At 47.2% G+C, this 18,842-nt stretch overlaps 1 gene segment (V, D, J or C); it reads left to right on the top strand.

The window, feature by feature from the left end:
* Positions 1 to 18,265, top strand: part of LOC130030726 (immunoglobulin heavy variable 3-66-like) — a 177,184-nt gene extending 158,919 nt beyond the window's left edge. The window contains 3 exon segments of the V gene segment in view: positions 12,664 to 12,774; positions 14,059 to 14,144; positions 18,124 to 18,265. Of these exon segments, the coding sequence occupies positions 12,664 to 12,774; positions 14,059 to 14,144; positions 18,124 to 18,265 (339 nt within the window).
* Positions 18,266 to 18,842: the final 577 nt, after the last annotated feature.

Below are 18,842 nucleotides of genomic sequence, written 5' to 3'. Positions count from 1 at the left end.
GGTAATATTTGTCATTTCACCAATGCATGTGTGATTTTTGTCTGAATCCCAAATGCTTACTGCAAGTCGTGCTATCTGTGACTTATCTTTCAGTGATCTGAAGCGAGCACTAAATAGCCAGTTCCCAGCACTCATGATCTTGGAGATGAGGTGTGCCCATGCATGCTATGGGAGCGATGCATTGAAGAGCACTCAGATGTCACCTGACCCTGCTTCTCTCAGGCTCTGCTACTGAAATCATGTTGTGTCAGTCATATACACTTCCCTAAGAAATCAATTTCATCATGAAAATATCCAGACCATAATCGAGGATATAAATCTGCTCTTTCAGTAGCTATTTAGTGTTAGTGGTTGTTTAGTGCAAAGTTTTCTGCCCGCGCACCAGGCTGTCTTCATCAGGGCCCCTCAGAGGGGGTGGGTTGAGTTTCCCTCCCCACTCTGAGCAGAGCCCGGCAGCTTCAGACTTCCAGTACTCAGCCACAGTCATGCTCTAGGCCACTCTCCACATGCCCAGACGAGACTCACACAAGAAGGAACCAGCAGAGGAACCCAGGTGCGTGGGTCCAAGGACTGAAATCTTCAAGCCTGCTCGGATCAGGACTGGGCCTCCTCCACCAAGATCCCCCATCTTCGAGTAGCTAGGCTTTACACCCACCAACTGCCCCCGGCACAATGTAATCCCATCAGCGGTCAAGATCCAGAGACTATAAAACCAAGCTCCCTTATAGTCTAGTTCCACTTCTCGGAGAACCTAGCAAAGTATTGAGAGTATCCTGCTTGTACGGCAGAGCGTGGCTAGCTCCTGTGGCATGCTTGATAAGCCAAATACACTAACAGTGTATTCCTCTGACCTTGAAAGAGTCTCCATTAAGGCACATTGGGAAGGACAAGTAAGGAGAGGCTGCTAAAATCTCATGGCTAGGATGAATGCAGATGTTACTGTTGCCCACTCAAGCAAATCGATGAATAATGGGATTATAGTGATACAGTGAAATATGCTGTGCCCGATGTCCTGCTTCACTGTCTAACTGTACTTTGTGTGAATCGCCTAGCAGTACTACACACTACTTGCCCTTCAGACTAGCATTTGGACTTGTGTACTGACCATATGATCATCTTCTATTTGTGCTTGATCTGACAGTCATGACCTTCATTGACGTCCAAAACCATCAAAACCGGAAGACACTTTTGAAGGTCTGGTCCCATGGATGATGTAAGGGTTCCATAGACTTCCCGAGTCTCCCTAACCAGGTGGACAGGACAATGACCAGAACATTTCACATGAAGTCTGAGATCTTCTGGGTTTTTCTGGCTGTTGGATAGGAGGTATCGTGTGGAGGAAGAGAGGCACTGGAACTGTGAGTGGATGGGAGTGAAAAAATAACTTGATACAGTAGTTGCCACAACAGTACCGTGTGGTTACAGTTGACTAGAGAGAGGTACAGCTGGTGGGGTCTTGGGGACACACGGCATGTTAGGGTTATCTAAGACACTCAAGTGCTGCCTTTGGACCGTCTGGACCCAGTTCCAGAGATTATCACAGGAGCTGGGTCTGCTCAGCACCTGGAGCAGTGATGACTCAGTGTTGCAATGATACTTGGCACTGGTAGTAACTCACCGTCTACTGCCCTACTGAAAGGCCAAAGCACCTACTCCAGAAACAATGTCAAAAATAGGTGAATCCGTGAATTAACCATTTAGAGGCAAAGACAGAACATAGCTGTGTGTTATCTGTGAGGAGAACTGCTGGGAAGGGAAACTGAGTCACACCCAGACCTGAGCCTGGCGGGGTCCCTGAGGGACCCTCGGGAGAGAGACACGTCACATGGCAGCGGGCACCTGGGAGCAGCAGAGGCAGACACGGGGACAGGGACCTGCTGACCAGGGGCCTCCTGCCTTCGGGAGACGGTCCAGCATCGGTGTGACAACCCCAAGGTCCAGGATGGAGACCCCGAGGGTCCGGCCTGACCCTTGGGAGACCGGAGACCCTCAGGCCTTCCTGGTCCCTTCCATGACCCTCAACACCAGCGGCAGCAGCTGGGAGCAGCTGCCCACAGGCCGGACATGGCCCTGAGGGGCCTCCTTGAGGTTGTCCTGTCCCTTCTGCGGAGAGAGAGAGAGATAGTGAGGGAGAGGAGAGAGAAAGAGAGAGAGGGAGAGAGGGAGAGAGGGTGGAAGAGAGGGAGAGAGAAGGAGGGAAAGAGGGAGGGAGAGAGGGAGAGAGAGGGATAGAGGGAAAGAAATGTTGAGAGAGAGAAGGAGAGAGGGGGAGAGAAAAAGACAGAGAGAGGGAGAGAGGGATAGAGAGGAGAGAGAGGGAGAAAGAATGAGAGAGAGGGAGGGAAAGAGAGGGAGAGAGAGAGGCAGGAAGAGAGAGAGAAAGTGAGAGAGAGACACACACAGAGAACCCTTATAGGATCCAAGGGATCAATAAAGAAGAAGAATGGGTCACGTGATGATGAACATATTCTGTGTTTGGATGTCCTTTCTGTCATAATCCTGTGCCATCTCTCTCCCTCTCCCTCACTATCTCTCTCTATCTGTCTCTCACCCACTCTATCACTGTCTCTTCGTCCCTCTCCTCGCATCTCTAATTCTTTAGATATTACTATTTTACTTCTCACTAAATCTCTCTTTTCCTAGTATTCACAGAGAGACAGAAAATGAGTCTCTGACTATCACTCGTTCAGGTTTTTGATTGATCTGGGTGGGAAGATGTTTTCCAGACTTCTAACATGTCTGACCAAAAATCAGAACTCAAGGATATTTCCCTTTTGGAGAAGCCCATGTTCTCTCATGAACATGGCACTCTCTTTCTCTCCCCTTGCATTTCTCTAAGTAAATTTCTTTAAAAAATACTATTGTGTATCACTGAAAAATTCAGACTTCGATTCATATGTTTAATAAGCACTGTAGCACTGTTGTCCCATTGTTCATTGATTTGCTAGAACGGGCACCAGTAACATCTCTATTGTGAGACTGTTGTTACTGTATTTGGCATGTCGAATATGCCAGGATCTGCCATGAGGGCAGGATGCTCTCGGTAACTTGCTAGGCTCTCCGAGAGGAACACAAAAATCGAACCCGGGTCAGCCACGTGCGAGGCAAATGCCTGACCCACTGTGCTATCGTCCTAAAACTTTATTAATTTTATCCTATTCATTTCTGATTTAATTATATTTGTCCTACTACTGCAGTCATATAATAAACTTGTTGGCAGCTTTGTTATACTCACACCTGGTTTTTTTTAAAAAAAGGCTTAATTAATTTAACAAAGAGCCTGGCAAGCTACTGAGAGTATTCAATATGCCAAACACAGTAACAAGAAGTCTCACAATGGAGACGTTACTGGGCCTACTCGAGCAAATGTATTGTTTATATTAAAGTCTTTCCTTAAGACATACATCTTCTTTATTTTGATGCTTTTTACTGTTTTTATTTGAGTGAATTAAGTATCATTGTATTACTCTTACATAGTCCCAGCAGAGTACACTCAGTGTCACCTTTTAATTTTTATATATATAACTACTTGATTTGTCAATATTTTCCTGGGATACATCTACTTGAGTGATTCCTGAACACAGATCCAGGAATAAGCCCTCAGACCTGCCGGATGTGGCTCAAAACCAAATCAAAAGGCTCATAAAAGAGTAGGACTCATGAGGAAGGCTTCTGAAGTAAAGACCCAGGAAACAATCATGCGCTAGAGATGCTAAGAGGTTGAAGCCCCTGAGAGCCCAGAAGCTCTCCCTGCAGGGTGGGGACCGGGCTGCAGGGGGCACCAAGTCACAAGAGCACAGAGTTGCAAGCTGCACGGGGTGCAGAGATGGGAGAAATGGATGCAGAGAGGCAGAAATCTCCTAAGAATAGATTTCCTTCTTCAATAAAACTAAATTTTTTTTCTCAAGAAAACTAAAATCAAAATATGTATATGACAAAAAGGTTAATTTGTGTATACTTACGGTTTGGGGAGAAACATTGATCATATTGATAAGGCAATAAAACCTGTATGCAGGGGGTGTTTCTGGACTACTTAATATATCCAATGAAAACCACTGGAGCATTGGAATCGTCTTGTAGTCTCATTGTAGTATCCCTTGGGGAGTTACAGGATCTCAGAAATAACCTCAGAGCCCAGGTGTGTCCAGATGTGTCCAGGCCATACAGATGTGGGACTCTGAGGGGAAGGTCCTGAAAGGGCTTGGCCCTCTCCTCTGAGGGGGAGCTCTTTGTGCACAGAGTCCTGGGACAGGGCACAGTGTCATCTCCTCAGACAAGGGTCAGAACGTGGACCTTTTCACTCCCCTTGAGGATGGACCCAGTGGCTTCCAACAACCCCTTCTCAGGTTGGACCGGGCCTTAAGCTATGAATTTTCCCTCCTCATGAATATGAAAATTACATGAGGGACACTGAGTTAAATACAGATGTGTCTATGTCCTGACAACCTCACACAGCAGGCACACCCACACCTTCAGAAGCCCCTGAGTGCACTGTCCTCACCATGGACTGGATTTGGAGAAGTCTCTCCCTGATGGCAGTGGCTGCAGGTAAGTGTCCCCATGCCTTGGGCTGAGGAAACGGGGCCAGTCAAGTGGAGTCCACCCACTCCTGTCTGCTGTCCACAGGTGTTAACTCCCAGGTGCAGCTGGTGCAGTCAGGGGCTGAGGTGGGAAAACCTGGGACATCAGTGAAGATCTCCTGCAAGGCATCCGGATACACCTTCACCAGCTACTATATGAACTGGGTGTGACAGACCCCAGGACAAGGGCTTGAGTGGATGGGAAGGATTAACACAAAGACTGATGGTACAAACTATGCAACAAAGTTCCAGGGAAGACTCACACTCACTGTAGACAGGTCCAAGGACACAGCCTACATGGAACTGAACAGCTAAGCACTGAGGACACGGCTGTGTATTACTGTTGGGTATACACAGTGTGACAAACACATCCTGAGTGTGTCAGAAAACTGTGGGGGAGGCAGCTGTGCCGGGTGAGGAGATGACAGGGACACTGATTCTCATGACTTCCTCCTCAGAGTCAGAGTCTGAGACACATAATGGGGCTCAGAGAGCCAGGCTTCATCTAAGGCAAAGGCTCAGGATCTCCGTCTGTCCTTCAGCAACAGCCAAGAGGAAGATGGCTTCTCTCGAGAACACCTGGTGTTCCTCATATTTCCTTCTAGGATTTTGTGTGGAGCGCCTCAGATGGTACAAGAAGAACCACATGAAAGTTCGGGCTGGTATCACTGTAGGTTCCTGAATCGTAGGTTTACACATGGCAGACTCCCAATGTTACACTTTTTTTTTTTTAAATTCTGTGTCTCCGCAAGAAATCCTTTTCTCTCAGACGAAATCCTGCTGTTGGCTCTGAGCCTCTTTTGGAGTTTCTGTGCAGCCCTGACCCTCTGTGCATGTTTGTATCTCCATATTCCTGAGATGGAGTCCTGCCATGGAGAAGTGGAGGAGATGACCCTCTATGAAAGGGACCATGGCCACATTTCTCCTATCACGTGTTGGTAAGAAAATGGTCTGGGTCAGGTTCTGTGAAATCCTGGTGTTGTGGGCATCTCAGCCCAACTCAAGGTAATGTCCTGATTCAAGCACAGACACACGGTCTGGGGTGTGCCCAAGAGGGCTGGCAGTAGCTTGGACCAGCAGACAATATCTAGAATGAGACCTCAGTTGCAGCTCCCTTTGCCCCAGGACTCATGCACCTGAGCTGAGTTTCTGTCGGGTCTGATCTCACCAATTGATCGATAATCCTGGGAAATACAAGTTATTGAGTGAGATTAAATTTTGTGCATGCCTTATAATCTCGGAATAAATAATCACAATTTGTCACTTTCTCTTATTTGATATTGAGAACATATATCCATGGACACATATCCATGCACAAATGCATAAGTGTCACACAGTCCAACAGCAACATCTGTCCCCAACTCCCTGCCCACCCACAGTACCAAGGTGGAATTGACCTCAGACCCCCATTGGATCCCTTTCCGTTCCTTGCTCCCATGCCAATCACTGCCACATCACCTGGGAAAGCCAGTGGGACCACCTCAGCACATGGCACCCCAACACTTCCCTCCTTGTCACCCCAAGGTGCTCAATCTAAGGCCTGATAGAAGCTGTGTATGCCCAGAGGCCACCTTGACAAGAGGCATTTGGTACCAGCTTCCATCGATCTGGGCTCAGCGCCCCACACTGGGCTGCACACAAGCCCTCCCACACCACTCCAGGTGTGCAGAGCCCCAACTCATGGAGTCACATGTCCCAGACAGCTCGTACCCATCTACGACAGTCTTCGAGATACAGTTTCCCAGTGTGTCATTCGCCCTAGGGAGATGTCTGACAACACTAGGAAACAAAGAGTTAAGTCCTATGTGAACTTTCTAGAATGTAAGATGGTAAATACAGAATGCTGCTGCAGAGGGAGGGGGAGGTGTCTGGGCAGGGTCCTATAAAGGCTTTATGCTCTTTCTCCCAGAGGAAACAACCTTGAGATAAACCCACTTTAGAGATGTTGCCTCTCAGTCCTGCAGTGCAGAGACCCTTTGACAGGGAGTGGCTTCCCTGGGCAGGTGAGCAGGTGAATGTCTATAGTTGCTGCCCCTGCGCTTCTGATGGCCACTGGTGTAGAGCAATGAGAAGGGGCGAGTTAGGACTCAATTCATGAGCCTGTGAGCCCCCGACCCCATGCTTCTCTCTCGCGCGTGTCTGGCTTGTTTTTCTAGTCCTGGTGGTGATCCTGCTTCAGCTCCGTTTCCCAGCGGCCAGTTCCCTGCAGGTGTGTGCTGACCCTCTGCGGGGCCTGCTGACCACTTCCTGTTCTCATCCTGCAATTGAGATATGGCTCAGTTCCTAACTCCAGTTGCCTGTCCTGCTCCAGACCTTCCACAGGACCCTCTTTTGTCCTGGGAACTGACCCCACTGTCCCTCCACAAGGTTCTGTGTGCGCTGAAGGACAGGAACAATATTCTTTGCTCAGGGACAGAGCAGGGAAGGTACGACACCCCCAGGTCTGAGTCTGTGTTGAGAGTCTGTGGCTGGGATGCTCATCATTCCTTGACACCACCCGTGTTCCCGAGTCCCCTTGGCCCCTGCCCCGTTGCTCCTCGTCTATCTCCTCTCCCCTCCCCGTCGAACTCTGGGGCCAATCCTTTAAATCCATCCTTTAAATCATTGCATTTCCCCATCCAGTTGACAGAAACAACACATATAAGAATGTCACTCTGTGTTCGTCATTCTTCTGACTTACTTCATTTAACGTGATGTCTTCCACTTCCATCCATATTGCAGAAAATTGCAAAATTTCTTCATTCCTTTCAACAATTTTAAAGTTTTTCTATTTTGTCAGAGTGTTTTAATAATGAGGGAAAAAAAACAAAATGAACTATCTATACTTTCATTACTAAGTTATTTCTTTTACTATCCATAATATAATACTAATTATGATCCAGAATATTTTCTTTACAATAAATGTATTATAAACAATATATTTTACTTAGTTTCCATCTGAAGGCAGGCAACACCCATGAAACGTATCAAGAATGACTGAGAAAAATTATGTATGCAATTTAATAAAAATAATGGAAAGAAGGTTAAAAAATCTTAACTTAAAGTTGGTGGATGGAAACCCGTTTTCACAGAGTTAAAAAGTGCCCATTGCTCTGTTGCTGTGGCTCTAATAAAGGTCCCCTCCCTGTCATCTCCATCCACTCTGCTGTTCTTCCTGAGGTATGAGCTCCCTGGAAACTGCTGACTGAGGTGGACACAGAGAGAGGCAGGCAGGTCAGTCTGTGAGGATTCACGTCCTTGGCTCGCAGGTGCCTGGAAAGACCCAGGGACAGAGGCCACCGCGAGTGAGAGCCCTTATACCAGGGAACCTCAGTATCCCTGTCAGAGTCACCTAGTGTTGGAAGGGGACGGTGTGTTGGCCCTCGCCTACACGCAGCCCACCCGGATTGACACCTAGCGCCCAGTCCGGTCCCTGAGGCCCCAGGAGACTCCTGAGGGCAGAGCCCAGAGTCACCTGAGCCCTGCCGCATGACCCCAAACTAAGAGGAAACTCGGAGAGTCAGAATTCTGTGTACACAGGCCATGTGGTGTCGGAAGCATGGGGAGGGAAACTGAGTCACACCCAGGTATGAGCCCTGCCGGAGTCCCTGAGAGACACTCGGGGGAGTCATGTCGCTTGGCCGTGGGCGCCTGGGGAGCAGCTGGATCTGTCATAGGCGGATGCGGGGACAGGGACATGCTGACCTGTGGCCTCCTGAGCAAGGGGGGATGTTCCAGCCTCAACGTGAGCCCCAGGGAGAGCCAGGGAGGCGACCCCGAGGGTCCAGCCCGTCCCTGGAGACCCTCAGGCTCTCCCGCTCCCCCTCGACCTTCCCCAAGGCCAAGCTACCCACAACCGGACACAGCCCCGAGGGGCCTCCGCGGGGTCGGCCTGGCCCCTCCTGCGTGCCAGAGAGAAAAGAAAAGGAGGGAGAGAGAGGGAGAGGGAGACAGAGAGGAGAGAGGGAGAGAGGGAGAGATAGGAAGCTAGAGAGGGAGAGAGAGGGAGAGAAGGAAAGAGAGAGAGAGAGACCGAGAGAAAGGGAGAGAGGGAGAGAGAAAAGGAGAGGGTGAGAGAGATAGGAAGAGAGAGGGAGGGAGGGAGAGGGAGACAGAGTGAGGGAGAGAGAGGGAGAGAAAGAGGGAGAGAGAGGAAAAGAGAGCGAGAGAGAGGGAGAGAGAGGGAGAGAGATTGACAGAGAGAGGGACAGAGAAGACAGAGAGAGGGAGAGAGAGGACAGAGAGAGGAGAGAGAGGGACAGAGAGAGGGAGAGAAAGAGGGAGGGAGAGGGAGAGAACCCATATACAATCCTAGGGATCAATAAATGAGAAGGATGACTAATGTGATGATGACCAGATACTTGGTTTGGACTGTCCTTCCTGTCATAATCGTGTGCCATTTCTCTCTCTCACTATCTCTATCTCTGTCTCTCCATCTCTTTCTCTCCCTCTCTCTCCTTGTGTCTCTAAGTAAATTTCTTTAGATAATGCTATTTTACTTCTCTCTCCATCTCTCTTTTCCTAGTACTCACAGAGAGACAGAAAGTGAATCTCTGAGTTTCACTTGTTCAGGTTCTCACATGTACTGGGTGGGAAGGTGTTTTCCAGATTCTAACATGTCTGATCGGATCAGAACTCAATCTCCCATTTGGAGAAGCCCATGTGCTCTCCTGAACACAGCTCTCTCTTTCTCTCCCCTTGCATTTCTGTAAGTAAATTTCTTTAAATAATACTTTTGTGTATCACTGGGATGCATCTACCTGAGCGATCCCTGGAGCACAGAGCCAGGACTAAGCCCTTACCCTGCTGGGTGTGGCTCAAACCCAAATCATAAGGCCCATGAAGGACCTGAGTCCTGAGCAAGGCTTCTGAGTGAGTCTCAAGACTCAGGCCTGCATTAGGGGAGCCAAGACGCTGATGCCCCTGAAGGGGAGCACAGACGCACCGCAGGGAGACCGAATGTGACCCCTGGAGCTGGGCAGCAGGTCAGGCTAGAAGAGGGCACTGGGCCGAATGGTGGTTCCGAAGGGACCGACGTGCAGGACAGGAGGCTGCAAGCCTAGTCAGTGACCGACGCCCTCTTCACCGGTGACAGAAAGTTCCTCTGCAGTTCCCTGCGCCATGCTGACCAGGTGCCCTCCGTCCCCGCGGAGACCTGGGGCACAGGGCCGGGCTGCGGGTGGCAGGTCACACTCTAACTGCGTGCAAGACCTCATTCAGACCCCCTGCCCTGAGACTGGACGCCCTGCTGCATACACCCAGCCCTGCCACTAGGAGTCACCTGGAAACACACTTCTCCCAGGCTGGAAGCTTCGCAAAGCAACGGACAGTCACGACCAAGTTCTGCGGTGTGGAGCCGACAGGCAGCTGGTCCAGAATACTGGCCGAAGCCTTGAGATTTCCACTGTGGGCCAGGTTTGCATCAGTCACGACGGGAAGTGCTTTGTGTTTTGATCATTTCTTCGAATGTCCGCGTTTGACTCCGAATGTGGTTGACTAATTAATGGGTTGTCGCTTTAGTTCCTCATTCATCAAGGCAATGCTGGAACGCCATCCTTTAGACTCTCTAATTTCTTTGCATAGTCTCTGTCCATCTCAAAACCTGACCAGTCTTTCATTCCATTACAGGGATTCAATGCTCCTAGCACACTATCTGATTGAGGAAAATCTAGATGTGCACAGTAATTCAGAAGTTGAAATGATCTGATTTCAAACGTGGATTCAGTTGGCTAAGTCAGGGGGTTTACCACTAGCTTGACCTGATTTTCTAGTAATCACTATACCACTGGCCTTATTAGAATCAAATTATCAACTAGTTTACCACAAATTTGAAATTCACTGCTTCTCTTAATCTATTTACTAATATGAACTGATAAATGTTAATAATTACATATGACTTAGTATTAAATGAAAAGTAGGTATTGAAAAAGTTCTGATTCCTTATTTGTCACAGTCAGCCAACTAAGAAGACAAGCCTCTAGCAAATGAATGTAATAATTTTTCCAATATATTTAAGCACATGAGCAAATGTAGAAATAGGCTTCTTTCTTTTTTCTTAACAAAAAAAATCTTCAATATGTATGATTGAAAATAAAGACGACTCTGATTTCCTAGAAAACACTTTTTAGACCTGTGTTGATTTTTATTCTGAATGTTGTTTACATATGTACAGTGTATATTCAGAAGGTATTTTTGCTTCAACATTTACTATCTATGATGTAGTGCTTTGGTATTCCCACAACACCTCTCCTTCCTGGCAGATGTGAAGTGTTCTGTCTCAGTGCTAAGTCTACAATGTCATATGAGTGCATTGTATGGGTCTGAAACCAAGGGATGAATGAAGCATTCAGACACTCTAAACTAAATAAATAAATCAATCCCCTGAGAGCCCAGAGGCTCTCTCTGGGGGGGGGGGGGGGGGGGAACCAGGCTGCAGAGGGCGCCAGATTCCAAGAGCACTGAGTTGCAGGCTAGAAAGGGCACAGAGATGGGAGTAATAGGTACAGATAGGTAGAAATCTCCTCAGAATGGATTTCCTTCTTCATTAATCAAAATTTTTCTTTCTCAAGAAAACCAAAATGAAAATACATATATGACACAGAAGGTTAAATTGTGCACACTTATCATTTTGGAAGAACATTTATCTTATTGATAAGGCAATAAAACCTGCATACAGGGACACAGGGAGCGTTTCTGGACGTCTTAATATCTACAATGGAAACCACTAGAGGAATACAATGGTTTGTAGTGTCATTGTGGCATCCCATGGGGAGTTACAGGATCCAAGATATAATCTCAAAGGCCAGCTGTACCCAGATGTGTCCAGGCCATACAGATGTGGAGGACCCTAAGGGGAAGGTCCTGAAAGGGCTTGGCCCGCGGGAGGGGCATCTCTGTGTGCACAGAGTCTTGGGAAAAAGCAGGGTCTCATCTCCTCAAAAAAGGATCAGAACGTGGACCTCTTCACTCCCCTGGAGGATGGGCCCGGTGGCTTCTACCAGTTTTTTCTCAGGTTGGACCAGGTCTTCAGCTATGAATTCTCCATCCTCATGAATATGCAAAATACACAAGGGACATGGAGTTAAATATAGATGTGTCTGTGTCCTGACAACATCACACAACAGGCACACCCACACCTTCAGAAGCCCTTGAGTGCACGGTCCTCAGCATGGACTGGACCTGGGGAATTCTCTTCCTGGTGGCAGTGACTGCAGGTAAGTGTCCCCATGCCTTGGGCTGAGGGAATGGGGCCAGTCAAATGGAGTCCACCCACTCCTGTCTGCTGTCGACAGGTGTGAACTCCCAGGTACAGCTGGTGCAGTCAGGGGCTGAGGTGGGAAAACATGGGACATCAGTGAAAATCTCCTGCAAGGCGTCCGGATACACTTTCACCAGCTACTATATAAGCTGCGTGCGGCGGGCCCCAGGACAAGGGCTAGAGTGGATGGGATACATATACCCTTACAATGATTATACAAGCTATGCACAGAAGTTCCAGTGAAGAGTTACACTCACTGCAGACAAGTCCAAGGACACAGCCTACATGTAACTGAGCAGGCTGAGCACTGAGGACACGGCCGTGTATTACTGTGCGAGAGACACAGTGTGACAACCAAATCCTGAATATGTCAGAAAACTGAAGGGGAGGCAGGTGTGCCAGGTGAGGAGATGACAGGGGCGCTGATCCTCCTGACTTCTTCCTCAGAGAGTCAGATTCTGAGACACAGAATGGGTCTCACAGGGTCAGGCTTCATCTGAGGGAAAGGCTCAGTATTTCTCTCTGTCCTTCACCAGAGAAATATGGCTTCTCTCTAGAACACCTGGTGTTATTAATATTTTCTTCCACGATTGTGTAGTAAAGCGCCCCAGATGGTATTGGGAGAACCACGTGGAAGTACATACACATATACATATACATATGTAAACATATATATACTGTATATAAATATACATATACATATATATCTCCTATTCATGTCCACGGGGAAGGCTCAGACAGCATGACTCTGTGATCGGCTATCAGTCATGTAGAGCACAGTGTTACTGGGAATATATGTGCTTCCATAATTGGACTATGACCTTTACTTCTTATGCACTATCCAAGATTCATACCTGCACTTTCAATGATGTTACCAGATTTATCAAAATTGTCAATTTACAAAAAGTGAGCAAAACTGTTCCAATGACAGGGAAAATGCCCGTATCTGATGTGAAAGTACTTTCATTCCCTCCTTTGGAGAACATTGAATATACATGAATCAAGAAGACCCTCTAATTCCTGAAGGCACAATAAGCACAATATTGGGTAAAGTTCCAACTGAGATAAATGTAGAGCACAGAAGCAGGGGATCGACCTGAAGGCCGGCCTGGATTGTCAATGTGGGTAGAGCAGAAAGACGCAGACAGATTCCTGGGACAGGGCAGTTCAAAAGTCAGACCTCAAGGATTGTTCTCAATAAACCCTTCCTGACCCTGAACAGAGCAGCCACCTAGATGGGGCTCCTTGGTGACTGAACTGCTACCTACAGTTCTGGAATATCAGACTGTTCTCAGTCTCCCCACTGTCCTCTGTGTGTATTAACAACTCCAAGTGACACCTGGGAATGCTGCGTTCTCTAATCACCAAACACTTCCCAAGTGCTACACACTTCCAGCTGAATCCAGAAAGTCCGGGGCATTGCCCTGAAGACATTTCACTGATAACTTTCACATTCACGAGGAACACCTGGAAAGAGTCCTAATCCTGTCTACCCTCTGTGGGCCTTACCATTATTACTGAGTTGAAAATCACTCAACTTTCTGCAATATTGAAAAAACTAGAGGATATCATGCTGAGTGAATCAGTCCAGGAAATGGAAAGATACAGAATGATCTGTCTCATAATATGGGGCTTAAAGTATCCACAGCAAGGTAGCAACAAGGGCTAAGACCAGCTCAATGGGAGAACTGATCCTCACAGTTGAGTATTTTGGGGGAAGTGGCTTTAACCCTGACTTCAATCTCTGAATCCTCATAACATCCTATTCCCTGAACTCAAGACTTGAACCTGTGTCAACTTCCCAGGCCCCGCACCAAGTGCCAGGGGCACAGAATGGTTGTCGCAGCTGCACACAGACAGGGCACTGGGACAGGAATTGTTCCTTTGTGAGCAGAAGTGTGATGGGGTCTCCTAGCCCTGACCCAGGTCTAACCATCCACCTGTGTCCATGGAGAGACAGGAACCTCAGTTCACCTCACTCAGTGCCTGAAGGAGACTTTCAGTTTCTTATTCTGGGGAGGCCCAAGGCTACACAGGCTCCTGTGTTCAACATCTCTTCAGGGGACCCTCAGGTCATATTCTAAATGACAAGAAGAAAATGCTTTGGCTGACACTGGGGATATGTTTTCTGCCCTTCCTATTTTCTCAGGAAAATTCTCTCCCCTCAAAGGTGTTGAGTTCAAAAATCCCAGATAGTTCGTACCATCGATCCATGCCCTGTCTTCCCTGATCAGGTTTCAGCATGAAGTGAGGAGCATCTCTGTGGGACTGGGGAATATCCACCTTGCAGAGGCCATTGATCAAATGCTTGGACCCGATGTCTCCCTGTAAGTAATTATCTTGTAACTCTGGGAACAAGGAGCTGGTCCATCCAGTAGATTCTCAAAGGTTTATGAGTGCAGTGTGTCTGAGACATAGGCACCCACATGGGAAATAAACGCTTCATCATATGACAGTTTATTAGGAGAGCAATGGTCCATAGAAGCTGAGGGAGGATGCCTGTGTGCACAAAGGATCAGGTGGCAGAGAGAAGCAGGGGATTGTTATGACTGGAAGAAGCTGCTGGAGCACTGACCTTGATGCCCTGAGGCAGAGGCAAGGTTGAAGTATTGCTGACACCAAAAATGTCTCTTTCCCAAGTCTCGAGCCATTGGGAACCAGCAAATCAAGGCAAATTAATATATGTTATTCTTAGAAAGTCACAAATTGGGGCCTGGGGAACTCTCTACAGTCCCAATGTCTTCTAGTGGCCAAGGGGCTATTCCAGGGAGAACTGCAACACCTCCAGGCATCCAGTGGGACACTTTCCCCTTAATAATGAGCCTAACAAGGACTTAATGCAGAACCCGGCAGCTTGCGGCAGTAAAGTAAATGGACTATGTGTTAATCCATGGCACCATGACTGCCCAGAGGGAAAAGCATGTTGCTCCCTTCTGCCTTTTTTCCTCTGAACAGCAAGATGGTGGCCGCCTCGGAGCTTTTTGGAAAGCCAGGTATGAGCCGGTCGTGACAGGGTGACTGAAACCTCATGGGAAGGGGGGGATTCCGGGCTCGTACTTCACCCCTACAGAGGCCACGAGTTGCCCCCCACAAGCGGCTCTTCAGCACGGTCATGGCTCTAGAGCCACAGAAACCAATCTCATAATTATTTGACTCTCGGCAGAAATACTTCCAGGATGAATAAGTAAAATATCAGAAATCCAAAATCGCGCGGCCACAATAGCAGCAGCGCGTCATCATTTGATTCTTGTAACCAGCTATAGAAACAAATTATTTCACAATGTCTTTTCAACAGGTCTGATTTGGGGGTGTAAACTCTACATAATAATGGTGCATCTTTTGTCGAAACAATGAATCTAAACAAAGTAGATAGAGTGTTAACTAGAATTCATCTGCCTCACAGGCTTTGGGAGGGTTGGGAGGGGGGTATATTGGGGTTCTTCTTGGTAAAAAATAAGTACTGGTGAAGGGTAATGTGTTTGATAATTGCATGACCGAGACTTTTAAACCTGAAAGCTTTGTAACTTTTCCCACAGTGATTCAATAAATAAATAAATTAAAAAATAAAATTAAAAAATGAAAGAGAAGGAAAAAAAATAATGATCCTAAAGGGGTGGTCCCCTGAGAATTCTGTGACTAATTAAAAGGATTCTAAAGCAGGCAAGATTATAGAACTCTCAGGGCTGTGCTACAGACAAGAATAGTGTAGGAAATTTTCATCACTGTGCCATACTTTAAATGTGATTGCTGGTTGTGTGATTACCCTAAGGCCACTGCTGTGTGAATATCCCAGTCCTGCTCTTAAGCTATGGAACTCTTCTAAGTATTTGTTGGATATTAACCGAAAATGTTTTAGGCTTCCTCTTTGAATTGCCCCTTTCCTCCTCCTTGAAAAGCTTGCTAGCATATCTAATTAAGCTAAAGTTTATCTTTAACCTTTCCTTTGTATTTTGCCTCTCACTGTCTCAGTTCACCAAGTTAGCCTTGATTTCTTATAAGGCAAAACTTTCTGGTAATTCTGCACTTCGTATTTTTACTGCTTTGTATTTGAAGTGTTGTTTATTTGTACCTGCTCTTCTATTTCCCCTATAGCCTTTTTATATGTTTACTACAGAGTAATGTTCTTTGGTTAAACACAGGAAGACCATTAGTGCTATGCTTCTAATATTTGAAAGTTGATTGAATCTGAAATATATCTACTCCTGGGCGTAATTACTTGGTTATAATTACTTGACTCAGGCGTTAGTTGTTGTATTTCCTAATGCCCCCAAACTGAAGTCCCACTTTGAGACTGGGATGGACCCGAGGCAAGTGGCAAAGCTACCCTGGCATCAAAATGGGACATTCTAGAAAGCATAAATGCATGATCTCGATGCAAGCTGTTACAACTTAAGAGACAGGAGCCCCATGGGAAAGGACTAGCTGAACTGTCCTGAGGACTTATTCTGGAATTTCTGGTAAAAGCCTTGTTTGCTCTCAGAGCCCAGAGGACTAAGTGTTGGGATCTTTGTCTCTTACTGTGCTTATCAAAACAACTGCAACTATTGGTAACTTATACAACTAGAGGGAAAGATGAAAGCAATATAGATGTGCCTGGGAGACAGAGTGTCTTCTTGAATCAGGCTGTGCCCCGCTCACCCCCCCCACCGTCCACGTGTGGGGAGGCCTGGGGAGGTGGGGAGGTGGCTCTGGGCTAGGTCACCAAATGCACAGACATCTCAGCAGTGGCCTTGACCTTATACTCCAAACTGGGGCCAGAAAGATGGTGCAGTGGGCAGTGCCTTGCTTTGCATTTGGCCTGATCAATCTGGAGATGATTTCTGTCACTGCCACCCCCTTCCACCCCTTCCCCAAAAACCTGAGCCCCACAAGAGTGATTATTAAGAACAGAGTTGGAAATAAGCCCTGAGCATCACCAAGTGTGGTCCATAATTTTAAAAAAATCAATTAAAAACTTTCCAGGCTATTTCCTTGGTCAAGGCTGTTGAGGCTAGCTTGTAACCAGGACATACCACAGAGTCTGTCTCACCTTTTGAGACTGTCTCTGAGTGAAAGAGGACAAAGGCTCCATAGTCTTTGGCTTTATAGTGGTAAATTTAAACAGCATCTGAGTTTTCACATCTCTAATTTGAGTTTGGCACCATGACTTCATTTCTCTGAGAAGTGAGAGATACTTCTTAAGCTGCTTCCTAACATTATTCTGTTACGTTTTTCCATAATGCTATTAACTTGTCTTTACCGCTCCAAATCTGCAGAGTGAGACGGTGTGTCTTTATAACAGGCAAGCATTGAGCAAATTACAGTTGCACAACCATGCGTGGAGAAACAAGCTCAATATGTTGATACAGTGGATCACTCCTCAGCAATGAATCAGTGTCTCTCTGACCCATCTAACCTGCATGCATGATCTCGCTGCATGTGGGAGTCTGGGTAGGGTGGGAAAAAGGAATTACTGGGACAAGAGAAATCATTGGGGTGAGTGATCAGTACACTGTTCTGTGGCAATGGCGGCACAGAGCCAGTGCTGGAAACAAGATCTATGTGCAGACTTTATGGCACTTCTAACAATATTTTAAGTTAGTTATAACATAGGTAATAGAATTTGAAAGTGTCAAAGTTTATGGGATCAGTGTACAGTTAGTGCACAACACGGTTACCAAGTGTGTGTTACCCCACAAGCCCAACCCTATTTGATTGACGTGGACTGAATCCAGACAAGTGAGAATTCAATGGGACAATGACACAGTATGATGGGCCCAGGATTTGCGCACACAGTTGTTCCACCAAGGGACATGGAGAGGCAGGGCCCAAGAGGCTGTGGGGGGCTGGGTTTCCTCATTAGGGACCTGAGACACCAGGGCTCTCCTCCTCAGCCGCCGGTTCTCCCTCAGCAATTCCTGTTTCCTGAGAGCTCCTCAGCAGGTTTCCTGTGCTAGAGGAAGAGGCCTGGCTCTGACAGGGCCCCAGGGACAGGCCTGAGTGCTCTGAGTCACAGTCAGCACCTCCTCCCAGTGAGTCCACATACCACCCTCCCCCAGGTCCCTTCCTTTCTCTACAGAGGCTCCTCCAAGAAAATATGCACTTGGGATCCAGGGTTCAAACCACGTTCACACTCATCCCAACATAGGCTCCCTCTCCCCTGACATGGTTTCTGAGACCATGGACCTCGTGGACAGGAATGCGCATTAGCACTGATTCCTCCTCTTTCTGGTAGCAGATCCCACATGTGAGTATCCCCTGGACAGAGGCTCCAAGGTGGGCATGGGGCCTCTGAGTCCGTGACTCACTGTGGGTCTCTGTCCCCAGATGTCCTGTCCAGGTACAGCTACAGGAGTTGGGACCAAGACTGGTGACACCCTCGAAGATGCTGTCCCTCACCGGCTCCATCTCTGAATTCTCTCTAACCGACTATGGTGTGATCTGGGTTCTCCAGCAACCAGGAAAGTGACTGGGTTGGATTGGTGTTATATATGGTTACAGGATATGTTTACAGAATATGACCCAAATCTTCAGTCCCACGTCACCATCTTCAGGGACACCTCCAAGAACCAAGTTTACGTAAAACTGAGCAACTCAGTAATTTAGGACACAGGTGCGTATTTTTGTGCAAGATTCACACATTGAGGGCAAGTCCCTGTGAGTTCAGACACAAACCCGCTGAGGGAGACAGGGGAACTGCAGGGGTGCGTGTCAGCACAAGGGGTCGGTGTGCTACCGCGACTCCAGGTCTCTGCCCATTGGCAGCCCGAGAGGTGATGTATATGGGTTGGTTTCTTTTATTTCTTCTTCATTTTGTTTACAATTCTTTTTCTCTATTTCGGGGAGAACATTTTCATTTTTATTATAATATATAAGCCAGATTTAGTAAAGCAAGTGTAAAAATTTTAGTTATTATTTCCTTGTCTAGTACAAATTTGTTTATTCTTCTTATAGTCTCACAGTGCTCTAGAGACTGTTCTATTCCTTTAGGTCAGGTGTGGTCAGTTTTCCTTCATATAAAGATCGCTCCTTCTTTCACAAAAGGA

This window comes from Sorex fumeus, unplaced genomic scaffold (assembly GCF_029834395.1).
Source record: "Sorex fumeus unplaced genomic scaffold, SorFum_2.1 ptg000044l, whole genome shotgun sequence".
Classification (NCBI taxonomy): domain Eukaryota; kingdom Metazoa; phylum Chordata; class Mammalia; order Eulipotyphla; family Soricidae; genus Sorex; species Sorex fumeus.
The sequence above is the reverse complement of the archived record's forward strand: the minus strand, read 5'-3'. Positions and strand labels throughout refer to the sequence as shown.